Here is a 13,791-nt window from a genome sequence, read left to right on the forward strand (position 1 = left end):
ATTCAAAACAAATTCCATAACGCCGCTAAGATCTTCGCGCTAGCCAAAAAAATTCGAACATGGCGCCGGGGGGGGGGGGGGGGGGCGGTGTTCGCGGCGCTATACGGGCGCTATAGCCCCTTCTGGCGCCCCACTACGTATTGCCTAAGATCAAAATATCTAATCACCTTGACTTTCTATGCCTGACACAACGGACCCACTTCCATTTTAAAGTAAGCTCAATCCTACCAACCAGTAAGGTGTGTACTATAATAATCCTTTTACAAATTCCAAAACACTAACAACTTCCACCAATAACTTCTAAGGATCAAAAAGTAGAATTATATGAAGAACACTTGAAGATTGTTGAAGATATAAAGAACTACCCAGAAAATTTGAGTTTTCCGGTAAACTAAAGAGTTTTCCGGTGAACCAACACCTTTCCGAAACCCGATTTTGCTTGAAACTTCACTAAAAACCAACTTTTAACATGTGAAAATGAAAAATAAAGAGGTTTTTATAAGAACTTTCAACAAAAAAGGCAGATTTTCGATGTTTTAAGCAGAAATTTTCAAGAAACACTAAACTTCAAAAACCCAAAACACACCCGAAAACACTCGGTTTTAACAAGGAGAAGAGCCAATGCTCTGATACCACTTGTAGGTCCGGCTAGGAGGATCTAGTCGCCTAATCCTTGTATACAAACACACCCGGTTGTGCGGAATCCAACCGGAGATGCAAACCGAGATCGAACACGACAAGAACACGAGATACAAGACCGAGACTCAACGATTAACACCAATGTATTAATACTTGAAAAGTCGGTTACAAGCTCAATGTTTACAAAACAATCTTTGCAAACTCTCTCTTGAATCTCTCGGGTATATCTTCCTTGTGCGGTTCTTGTCTACCACCGAAAACACTTGTCTGTTTTCTTGTTTTCCTTGTGTACACCAATCACCAAGTGAGTTCGGTATATATATAAATGTTGACTTGTGCGATTGGGTAAGGTTCGGCCCAGATGTGATTGTATCAGCCCAAGTAATGTGATTGGCCCATATACAACAACACATGCACGTTCAGTTTAATAACTTGCATGAATTTTCATGAACTTGTTTTTAGTCAAAGTCTAGCCACTTTATGACATCATCATGACATCATGATGATGATGTCATGATGATGTGGCGACGGGAATAGGTTGCGGCTCTCCGTGCTTCACGTGTCGAACTCTGGGGCGTACGACGGAGGAATGTCGTGGCGTCGGGCTTGAGCCGAACCTAACCGGAGAACCGAACCGAGTTGAACCGAGCCAAGTCGCGTCCACATAATATGTATCAACAGCTATAGCAAGTGTCGTTACTATGACGAACTGAACGAATACCTATCAAATTCCGCCTAGGTTCGGCAGCAACGTGCGGGCTGAATCATCTAGTTGAGTAATATCATGTAGTACTTCCAATCAAACAATAATCATTAATTAAGATGCGAAAGAAAAATTATTTGACCATACAACTTTACCACAAGAAAAAACCAATAAAAAATCTAGTGATAATTAAAAAAATTAGACACAAAATAACAATCTTTTACTAAGTTTCCACTAGAAAATGTCCAATAAAAATGAGATCATCTATCACATGGCTTATCTTCATCATTGTCTATCCTGTACAAAAAAAAAAAAAAAAATTGTCTTAGTAGACTACAATTAAAAAAATAATACAAAATGTGTGTGTGTGTGTATATAATCTCAAACCTTGATCATTTAGTTTGATGTGGTTTATCAGCAATACGTCCCTTCCGTGTGGTCAGATCGTAAGTATGTGGTGCCTTCAATCCTGTAATTACCTGGTTGAATACCGACTGAAAATGGTGGTAGATCATCAAACTGGTCATATTCTTCCTCATTAGCAACATTGTCGACACCAATAATACGTCGTTTACCTTGCAAGACGATGTGGTATCTTGGGTTGCTCGGGTCATTGACAAAAAACACTTGTCTGACATGTTTTGCGAGTACAAATGGTTCAGATGCATAGCCATCACTTTTAAGGTCTACAAGAGTAAAACCATATTTATCAACTTTGACACCTGTACGATTATTCACCCATTTACATCTAAACACAGTTTGAGTGAAATCATAATAGTCTAATTCCCAAATTTCTTGTATGACACCATAATAAGAATCTTTAGCAATTCTTATCATTGTATCATGATTCATCCTATCAAATTCAGCCGTTGATGCTATTATTGTAACTCCACTGTTCTGCATTGTACTTTTTGCATCTTGATCTTTAGTATAAAACGTGTAACCATTAATGTCGTACCCTTGGTAAGATTTAACTTTAAAATCTGGACCTTGCCCTAACTTTTCCACAATTCTGTCAACCTTAGTTGTTGTTACCTTAGTTTTCATCCAACTAGAAAACTCCTTATTATGCTTTATTATATACCACATATTATCCTTACCCTGGTATGTCGACCGTAAAATGTTCATGTGTTCTTCAACAAATGGAGCAAGACAAGTCATGTGTTTTAGGACCAATAAATGTGCAATTTGTAAAGTGTCACGACTTGGGATGATGTTTTTCATACCAACACCTCCAACCCCATCAAGTTTACCCGAGTGACAAGATTGAGGTACACCAGTACTATCCACACCTTCCAAATAACCTGTACAAAATTCAAGCACTTCCTCGGAAGCATATCCCTCAACAATACTACCCTCAGGTCGGTTAGGATTTCTTACATAACCTTTTAAAAAACCCATATATCTTTCAAAAGGGTACATGCAACGTAGAAATACAGGGCCACAAGCCTTAATTTCTCCTACTATATGGGATACTAGGTGAACCATAACATCAAAAAAAGACGGTGGAAAGTACATCTCTAGTTCACAGAGCGTGATGATAACTTCTTTTTGCCATGTATCCAGTGACTCGGGATCAATAACTTTCGAGTGATTGTATGTCGGATGTGATTGTATGTCGGATGTTCCCGGGTAACACTCCACGAACTGCAATAGGAATCATATGTGTCATTAAAACATGACAATCATGAGACTTCATACCAAGAAGTTTACAGTCTTTCATTGACACTAAACTTTTAATGTTTGCAGAATAAGTTGATGGTACCTTAATATCATGTAAACATTTGCAAAACTTTGTTTTTTCTTCTCTTGACATAGTATAACATGCAGGTGGCAGAAAAATACGGTTGTCTCTCTCAACAGGGGCAAGCTCTTTACGTATTCCCATATTTACCATGTCTTTACGGACATTTATCCCATCTTTCGTTTTACTGGGAATATTTAACAATAAGCCCAACAAGCTATCACATACGTTTTTTTCGATATGCATAACATCTAGGCAATGTCTAACATCTAAATGTTTCCAGTAAGGTAATTCCCAAAAGATTAACTTCTTTTTCCAAATAACACCTTTCTCAACGCGAGTTCTTTTTCCCAACACAGTTTTTTTTCCCAACACAGTTTTTTTTCCCAACACAGTTTTTAAATTTTTAACTCTTGAAAATGCATCAAATCGTTTCCTTATCTTTCGGAGCTCGGTACTACCATCAAACTCTTCCTTTTTCTCTCGATAAATGTGACCATCTGGAAGGAATCTTCGATGTCCCATGTATACAGTTTTTTTGCAATTTTTTAAATATACTGAACTTGTCTCATCTTCACAAACAGGACATGCTTTCTTACCTTTCGTCTTGTACCCTGACAAGTTACTGTACGCAGGAAAATCACTTATGGTACAAAAAATCATGGCCCGCAATTTAAATTGTTCTTTCTTGTAAGCATCATACATATCTACACCTGAACTCCATAGAGTTTTTAAGTCTTCAATTAAAGGAGACAAATAAACATCAATATCATTACCAGGTTGTTTCGGACCCTGAATCAACAAAGACATCATAATGTATTTTCGTTTCATGGCTAACCACGGTGGAAGATTGTAGATACATAAAAGAACCGGCCACGTACAACGGAGACTACTCATGCTGCCGAAAGGATTGATTCCGTCTGAACTAAGTCCAAACCGTATGTTTCTAATCTCTTCTCCAAATTCTGGATACATGTTATCAATGTTTCTCCACTGAGGTGAATCCGCCACGTGTCTTAATTTTCCATCATTTACACGCTCATCTGAAATGCCAACGTAATAGTTTTGCCTCTTTTTCGTTTGAAAACAGACGTTTCAATCTCGGTATGATGGGAAAATACCACAACATTTTAGCCGGTGGCCCATTTTTTGTCACATCATCATCAACTTCATCGGTTTCTTTTTTACGTTTATACCTCGATGCATTACATGTAAAACACTTATGTTCATTCTCGAACTCATTTCTATACAACATACAATGATTTGGACATGCATGTATTCTTTCAATTTCTAATCCCATAGGACACATCAACTTTTTTGCTCGGTATGTCGAAAGCGGTAACTCATTACCTTCCGGAAGCATGTCGTGCAAAAGCACTAATAAATTTGTGAAACTTTTATCACTCCATCCGTTTTTTGACTTTAAATGAAACAATTTCAACACAACATTAAGTTTTGAAAAATTTTCACAACCGGGATACAACGGTTTTCCTTCTTCTTCAAAGAGTTGTTGTAATTTTTCTTGATCATCCGCACCAATATTAGTCTCTAAATCATGAAACATTTCATTTAAGTTGTCATTGGGGTCATTAAAATGGTCATTATCGTCATCAATATTTGAATCATTGTTCTCCCTATTATCATCATCTAGATTGATTGACGTTGTGCTAGTGTTAGTAAGTGATTCCCCATGCATTGACCAACATGTGTATCTAGGCATAAAACCACGTGTATTCAAATGAAACTGTATGTCTTTGATATCGTTAAATCTTTGGAAATTTTTACAAATTGTACAAGGGCAACAAATCAATCCACTTCCACTATTCAATCGATTTGTTTCGGCAACCCTAAGAAAATTTCGAACGCCATCCGTAAACATCGAGCTTGTACGTGTGGTATGGTACATCCAGTAAGTACGATCCATCTGCAAATTAAAATAAACAAATAAATCATATAATTGCATATATACACATATATGGTGTAAACCAGTGTTTTAAGGCGGTGGATCCTAACCCACTTTTTGAATATTCTATCTCATATGTATATATTTTAACGAGTTGACTATTTAAGAAAAAATCGACAGCATTTCGCCTTAACTCCCCAAGTATGCGTATAACCCGCAAACTCGAAGGAGCTAAGGCGAAATGCTACCGATTTTTTCTTAAACAGCCAACCCGTTAAAATATAAACACATCCTAATGAGATAGAATATTCAAAAAGCAGTCCCAAAATGGGGACAATCCGAAATTTATCTCTATTAGATAAATTTCGGACGGGTATACTCTAAAGGTTATCTAGATCTAGATGTATATGCATACAATCAATATATAACAACAAATGGAATATGAATAGAATTTCTGTACCTTTAAATTGGTGATAGAATGAAGAGTTGACGAAACTATAATTCTTCAATTATACCCTTATATATTTACCAACCAAACTTCCTACCATGCCCAACCGTTGCGTTCCTACTACGCTCAACCATAAGTAACCGTTCGCATGCTTCTATAAACAACTGACATCTCTATTATATATAAAATTTGTGGCCGTGTTTTTACTTTTTCCCTCTAAAATATATAGATCCATTCGACGATACGCTTCTAAAACAAAACGATTTGATGTGCGATATGGTTTATGGCACCTTTTCGTTATGCATAAACGCACTGATGTTACGAATTCGAACTTCACGACCGAAGCCTTTCCGTTGTTGGAGCGGATTTTAGAACAGAATCAGACCTTCTAATTCGATCTTCGATTTCGTCTCTTTTCCTAATTCTTCCGACCCTCACAACCAACCCGTATTCCATGTTAATCGAACCAATTTATAGCATCGATCATTGATTGCAATTTTAGTAACCCTAAATTTGCAAAATAAATAACGCTTACCGGTTCCAAAATGATATTCCGAAGAAGAGAGGATTTCGTTGATTTGCAGACGGCGAAACCCAGATCGTCGAAGCCTTACGTTTGAAATTAGGGCTACGGTTTGTTGTTAACACCATCAAAGCCGTATGTTGAAAACAAGAATCGAAAGAGGTGCGATTACAATAGGGGTAGAATCGATTATTAAAGCCGACTATTGTGGTTGTAATAATCTCTGGTGGAACCACGGAAAAACGAGGAGACTTTGTACAAGGCTGTGAAGAAGATCAAAAGTCAAAATTGTGACTTTTAAGAAATTCTGATTAATTTTGTTGGGAAGCGAAAGTGTGACTTTTAAATATTTTTTTAATACAAAATTTCAATTCTCAAGTTAAAATATAAATTCAATTTGATTAATTTGTCTGGAAATGAAAGTGTGCCTTTGAGATATTGTGAATTTGTGGGTATTTGCTTTTTAACGACCCCTGCAAATGTTATTGCTTAAATTGATATTCATGAGAATAGATGTTTAAGTAGAAAACTGGTAGTGGTTATTTTTTCTATTCCAACATAATGATAATTTTATCATAAAGTAATTGTAGCATTGATGTTAGACAATCACCGATGTGTACACAATTAGCCCGTATTCGTATGTCTTTTATAATCTTTCTTTCGCTTGAATCCGTAGAGATTACGCCATCAATCATCGCTAATATTAATCAAACTTCATGTTTTAAAGTCTATGATGACCAACTTAAATAATACAATATTTGTTTTCTTTTTTTCTCATATAATATCTTACATGATTAAAAGCCAACTATTGCTTGAATGATTTGGTTCCTTTTTTGCTTATTTTTCGGTTTTAAAGAATCTTCAAAGAGTGAATTGGCATTGCATGTTGTTACTTTGGGTTTGAGTATCTCATATGTAATCATTATGTTGTTATTCTTTGGTACATTTTGTGTAGAAAACATGTGTTATTTATTTGTCAGACCCTAATAGTTTCGTTTTGCTTTAGCCTTTAGGCCATTTTGCGATAATTGTGATATTCTTTCCATTCTATTTTTTTCATTCATGATGCTCATTAGATGCCAAACCTAACCTAGAAATTTATAACCCCATTTGATTTGATTATTTTGTTTTACATGTTTTGAAATTAGTGGGTGGGTTCTAAGATGCCCTTTTAAAGTTACGTATCTTTTTCATGGTTGATGTAACCTGTTTTGGATTGCAACGAATTAATGACGAAATTTCATCTCAAATGTTTATCATAAATTTAGCTTTGATGTTTTGTTATGGTCATTTTAATCAGAAATAATCTCTTTGTCTTTTGTTTATTCTATATTTCGCTTTCTTGTTTTTAACTACAATTAGCAACATATAATCAATTAATACATGAATGAAATTAACTAAAAGTAAAAATATATCAACAATTAACGAAACAAAATGAAATTTTCCTACCTTATATGGGTTGTTGAATGAATTTAAAGCTGCAGATTTGAGAAGATACAGCTAACTCAATCAAGCAGACTGTGGCTATGGCTTTGGGAGTAATAGTGTTTCTGAACAACAATAAAATGAAGAAGAAGTTAGAAAAAATATTAAAAGGGAAAGCATATAATGAACGAGCTTAGTCACTTTTGTGGCATCACGACTTGCATATATGGGTATCTCAATAAGTAATTACTTTTTAACTCATCATTAGATTTTCAAGCTGACCAAAATATACAATATTCTTGCTGGTGATTCTAATAAAAAGAAAAAATCAGGAAACGATATTAACAAAAACTAAACACATAATTAAAACATGTCACCAAGTTTAAGACGCGGACATTTATTAAAAATCATAATATTAATGGGATCTGAGCTCATCTGATGACTTCAAATCAAAACTCAAATCGTATATCTCGGATGATTTGAGAAGCTCAAAATGAGGTATCCAAAACAGTACAGTACAACCCGACCCGATCCGAAACCCATTTCAACCCGGACCCGTTCCAACCCGAACCCATCCCGACCCGAACCCGTTTTGACCCGAACATAAACAACCCTTTTTTAGTTGACCCATTCTGACTCGGACCCGTTTTGACCCGCAACCCAACCCAACCCGACCCGACCCACCCGTTTTGCCGGGTTGGGTTGACGTTGTTACCTATTAATTTGTTTTAAAATTTGTAGAATGTCTTCTTTCAAAGAATCAACTGGTGAAACTATATGATATTAATAAACCTCATATTGATTTAGATCTGCTGGGAGTTGATCAATCAAGCTACGACAAATCGCGTGGGAGAGCCATTGTTAGGATATCTAACTAAGAAAGAAACAGAGGTAAAGCTTCCCCGACCAACTAGGTTAAGAACAAAACCCCAGCCCTGATACAAATCACTGCCTAACAGATTTTGCGTGAAGCGAGGGAATGCCAAGAAGCTAAAACCCGACCAACAAAACTGATTATCACCACTTATTAGGAGAGTAAGGTGGAACAAAAGTGCGTGGATCATGAAGTATGCTAAGAAGGATTTCAATCGTGCTAGGAGTGTTTGGGAGCGCGCACTGGATGTCAATTGAAGCAACTAAAGGGTGGTGTTACACAGCATGTCCAAGATGTGGTCAATACTGAGTGGATTTGTATGCGTGACGGCACACAGAAAAAGCGAACACAATGTAAGTTACACACCATTTAAATCCATTATCCAAATCGATATTGAATACGCTGACACATACATGTACAGGTACCGAATCATTTCGACAATCTCGGACAGCACGGAAAGCATGTCGACAGTTATTTTCTATGGTGCAGGGAGACAGCTGTTAGCAATGACATGCGAGGAGTTGGCTGCGACTGAGGACCCCATGAAAAAGTTGTACTCAGTTATGGAAAAGGAAGCATTCATGATTATCCAGCTACTATACGACAAGAAAACGCGCACATTGAAATCTGTTGTCAACAAAGCAGCGCAATGTGCCAGCTTTGTCAAAAATGTAGTCAATGGATGTATGCTATATGCTGATAACAGTAACACATATGCCTGAACATACCATATTTTATAAGCTACGTCTGTTAATAGCAGTCATAACTATAACTTGATGACAATTACTTATGAACATAAAGAAAGCTCGCACCCATAACTAAATTAAAGCAACACCTTATGTCGGGCAACGCGCGAGGGTTCGAATATCCCTAGTTAAGTTAGAAAAATTAAAGTTTCTCATTAACATATTTTAGTTACAGCTATTAGAAATCGGATCACTTAGCCCCATATAAACTAAGCCAAAGTTCACTAAAAACAGTTTCTCTACACGGGTCGAAACGGGTCATTTTAAAATTTGACTGTATACTATGCTGTATATGTCAACACACATACCAAACAGATCATATTATAAGATCAACAGCAGCATAATAAAAGATTGACATACATTACATACTGAACCTGATCAGCAAGAAACTAGTAGCAGGAGAGGCAACAGCAGCATCAAGAATTGTATTATAAAAAAAAAAAACTTGCTCTTATTTCTATTCCCGGACTCCATTTTCAATGTTTCTCCTGTTGTTACCATTGTTTAGTAAAACATGTACTATAATGGCTTTAATTACATTATAGCATTAAACCTTTTCCACTACTGTCAAGCAAATAGTGATCTTTGTGATTGATACTACATCCTGAATGTCACAGACGCTAATACAAACAAACAACATGATATTAACAGAAAAATCAGGTTATGAATATTCAAAATCTTGATTGGGAAAACCCTGTTAACGACAATTGATAACGATGTGACTTTGATGGGCAAGCTCGTTAACAGCTTAACGCCCAGGTTATGCCCCTTGGGGGCGGTGTTTCACGACCATTCCGACTTATGGTGTACCTTCTTATATTTTGAGATTATATTTTTCTTTTTTGTCATTATTTGAGGCACAATCACTTTAACTAAAGTTTCTACAGCAGCAATTAGGGTGGTTTCAGGAATAAATTACAAGTTTATAACTAATTAAACGACGCTGCATCGTGTGGTAACATTCTTTAACTTAAAAAACAATATTTTCTTACGTTTTTTTAAGATCGTTTCGTTATATATCCAAGTTGGTTTACATTTTGACGTATTTAAGTATGTTTCAGCATAAATCCAAACAAAGATCACCTCTAGGTTTACAAATTACTTTCAATCAGCGACTTCATTTACATATTACTTTCAATCAGTGAGCTTCTTTAATGTTTCTAAACCAAACAGCTAAGTATATTGAAGTCTTTGTATCAATCAGCGATGTTAATGGATGCATGTGAAACAAACAGCGATTTTATTAACATCCTTGTTCAAAACAGCGATGTTATTTGACTTCTTTAATGTATTATGTTCAAACAGCGATGTTCGGGTAAGTATTATTTTCATTCAGCGACTTTCGGGACAAACTGACAAAGGATAAAGCCAAACAAAGCCACAACCACCGTCGAAAGACCCAAACAACACTATACATGCATCATACCAAAGCATCAGTAAAAACTCACCTTTACGCTGGACGACAGAAACTCGCCAAAGTGCGCCGGGAAGAACCGAAAATCACCGTTGTAATGCAAAGGCAGCGCCTTTGGAAGATGCTTAGGAAGACACCGGAGCTTTGATCTAGTCTAATTTGGGAAGGAAGAGGAGCTCAGCGAAGAATTGTTGTTGCGTTCGTGGCAGAGATTGAGAAGATAAACCCTACATCTAAAAACATATAACCGTAACCGTCCAAGAAGAATGCGCCCCACCCCCCCCCCCCCCCAAAAAAAAAATAGTTTAACCGTCCCAAAATAATGCGCTGCCCCAAATAATTCTTTTAATAACCCGGTTTGTTTTAGACTGGCCCAAATAAACTTTATTGACCCACTTTTTTATACAATGAAATTTTGTAGGGGTTTTTTGACACCCTATTTTTCTAAACCGCTCCAAAATATTCTTTGAACCGTCCCATAAACTCATTTTTGTACTAGTGTATAAAAATGATTTAAACAGATCCACATGGCAAAAATAGTTAACTAGATTAATGTAAACCTGGCATGCAACTATACAAGTCAATCATCTGATTACCGCAAGTTTTCAAAGACTTACCATGACATCAAGACTACGGACGGTGCGTTACTCCTATAGCCCTATACATGTTAAGGGGAGGCTCGTACGAAGTTAGTGACAGGTAAATCACATAAGAATGCTCCAAGAATACAAATCAAGTATCATGTATTTAAGCATGCATGATTAAATTGTTTGTGTTTGCATAAAGTATAAGTGTGAATGTGTAATTTGATAATGTAAACATGTTGCACCCAAAAATGTAAAACGCAAAGAGGGCATTCGAGTATACTCACGTTTTTGCAAAGCTTTCCTTTGTTAATCTCGCGAGTTGAAGAGCCGGAGGTTGGAACACCGAGGTCACCCTACATGGGGTAAACGAAGGTGTGTGAGTATTCGGATTGGAATTTAAATTACAAAAAGTATGTATTCATAAAATATTTTTTGTCTAAGTACTCATTTTGACACTAAGTTTGTATGTGATTTCATGGGTACTAGTTTGCCCATTAGAATCGAAAACAAGAAACTTAGAACATTAGATAAAGTAACCCAAATTCATGACACATAATCATAAACCGATTAGTATCATGAGTTTGGCTATGTGTATATATATATATATATATATATATATACTTATATATTTTATATAGTAATCCTAAAACTAAGTCCATCAAGAGTATCATAGATGTCATATAAGTCAAGCATTAAGGTAAGATTAACCTCATTGTATGAATTCACCAATGCACAAATCATCACAAGGATGATTCGGATGGTCATGAATGAAAAGGAAATATACAACTATCTAACATTTCATAAAGTAGCCAAGTAAGATCAACCCGGGTGTGTGGTCTCAACATGGAAGGAATGAACCAAGAATTGGAGGCTGGACGGGGTTGTCTTACTTTAGGACTAGTAAGCTACTTGGAATAGCAAGATAAAACATCAAGTGAGGTGTGGAACAAGTTAGGATAGCCATGGCTTTGAAGGTTCACACTTTCATCAAACACAAGTCTTGCCATATGAACTATGGTAGACTTGGGTGATTTCGACACTTGTGGTTTGTCTTAAACCCTACCAAAACAGAAAGTTTAGAGGGCGTTTGCACCTCTAAACTTATAAGAATCAACCATACACAAGCTCACTAACCATATACTTGATTTGAAGCAAGGCAGGTATAAGATTCCATAAGAAATCACAAGTTTTTATATAAGTCAACAATATAATCTTCCAAAACAGAAAGTTTGGACCTCAAAATGGTGATGTTTAACCTTAGTTTACCATGGTAAACTTGTGGATACACTCCTAGAGGTGTTCCAAGCCTTGAAATGGAAGAAAAGATGAAGAAAAGTGAAGAAAGTGCTTACTTTTGCACTTAGAATAATCTACCTTTTTTTCTGATGTTTGCTACTGATTTGAGAGAGATTTGAGAGTGTAGATGAGTTGGGAAAGTGAAAATGAGTGATATGGAGCTTGCTTATATAGTAGTTGGTTAGGGTTTAGTGTTTAACAATGATTAAAGATGATTGGGGAGTAAAAAGGTGGCCAATCCATGACCAATAATCTGCGGATCAAGGGGTTTAATGGGCCGCACAGATATGGCTTAGGGTATCGCGCCCCATGGCGTCCCATTTTACCAGCCCCAAGTTTGATCTATTGCATTTTGGCCCCTGAACTTTTATTTTCTTATTCTTTTAAGCCATAACTTCCATTTTAGCACATTTTCAAGTATGCAACATGTATGCAACCATAATTTGAGTGTCGTGGATGCATGTATATGTATTTGCACGTATAAAAAGTGTCGAAACACGTATTTAAACGACTGATTGTATGTATAACAAATATGTATAAAGAACGAATTTCATTATGATCAATTCTTGGATTACAAAGTTGGAAAATGAAATACGATTACAATGAGGATAAAAGTTTCCAAAAATAGAAATACAAGACGAACTTTCTAAATAAGAAAAAGTTGCAAAAAGCGATGCGTTACATTTTTGGGCCCAAAAAATTGTTGGGCCCTGTTCGGTGGCACACCTTGCACACCCTATGGGCCGGGGCCTGCCTAACTTAGTTTAAATAGGTTATCCCTAACTTGGTGGCAAAGACATTACCATATTATTTAAAACATAATTAGGAAACATAACCAACTATGACCGACTTGTCAACATTGATCCCCCAAGTTCATCAACTCGTGACTTGAACTCCTTTGTCACCCTTTCCCATCACCGACTTGTCATAAGTCGGGAATACCGCTAGCAGGTTTCTCATTCATATAATCTCACCTTGATATCACAAAAACTCGATCGGTATGGGGAAAATGTATATGAAAACTTAAATCACTTGAACTCCATTGATTGCTTGAACATCTACTAATACTTGTGCTTCAACATTGATTTCCTGAAATTGAAGACTTAAACATTCAAGGACTAATATATTTATAAATCACCAACTTACATCCATTGTTTGAACATTAATTATTATAACAGATGCATTTTCTAAGAAAGCATACCTTGATATCTCCGAAAGTCAATCTCTTTGAGGAAAAACATCACAGGGCACTTGGTGAAATCACTTGAACTTTATCAGTTGCCTGAAAGAACATGGATTGCTTACCTGCTAGAACATCGTTGATTAATGCTTGACCATGTACAGTTAAATGCATACATCAAGATGCCTACTTTCCATCATGTTAATCTACCACCAATTTAAAATTCAAATCAAATTAAGACGAAAACTGAGCAGAATACCTGCTACCATACTTGTTTGGAAATTGACTCCTCGAAATCAGCCCTTGAAT

The 13,791-nt window shown here is 36.3% G+C and overlaps 1 protein-coding gene and 1 long non-coding RNA gene across 3 annotated transcripts; both read right to left on the reverse strand.

Moving 5' to 3' along the window:
* Positions 1–1,540: 1,540 nt before the first annotated feature.
* Positions 1,541–4,355, reverse strand: LOC110874083. Of its 2 annotated transcripts, none has more exons than XM_035977274.1 (2): positions 1,730–4,355; positions 1,541–1,639 (listed from the first exon to the last, which is right to left on the reverse strand). In XM_035977274.1, the coding sequence occupies exon 1, from the start codon at positions 2,858–2,860 to the stop codon at positions 1,757–1,759; it is 1,104 nt and encodes a 367-aa protein (XP_035833167.1). In that variant the 5' UTR covers positions 2,861–4,355; the 3' UTR covers positions 1,541–1,639; positions 1,730–1,756. Both variants share the same exon structure in this region; 1 of them encodes a protein (XP_035833167.1).
* Positions 4,356–4,799: 444 nt separating this feature from the next.
* LOC110877125 lies at positions 4,800–6,314 on the reverse strand. The gene is made up of 2 exons (XR_002556779.2): positions 5,450–6,314; positions 4,800–5,010 (listed from the first exon to the last, which is right to left on the reverse strand). It is a non-coding gene; the product is annotated as an uncharacterized LOC110877125 (long non-coding RNA).
* Between the last annotated feature and the right edge of the window lie 7,477 nt (positions 6,315–13,791).

Source organism: Helianthus annuus, chromosome 9, assembly GCF_002127325.2.
Source record: "Helianthus annuus cultivar XRQ/B chromosome 9, HanXRQr2.0-SUNRISE, whole genome shotgun sequence".
Lineage (NCBI taxonomy): Eukaryota > Viridiplantae > Streptophyta > Magnoliopsida > Asterales > Asteraceae > Helianthus > Helianthus annuus.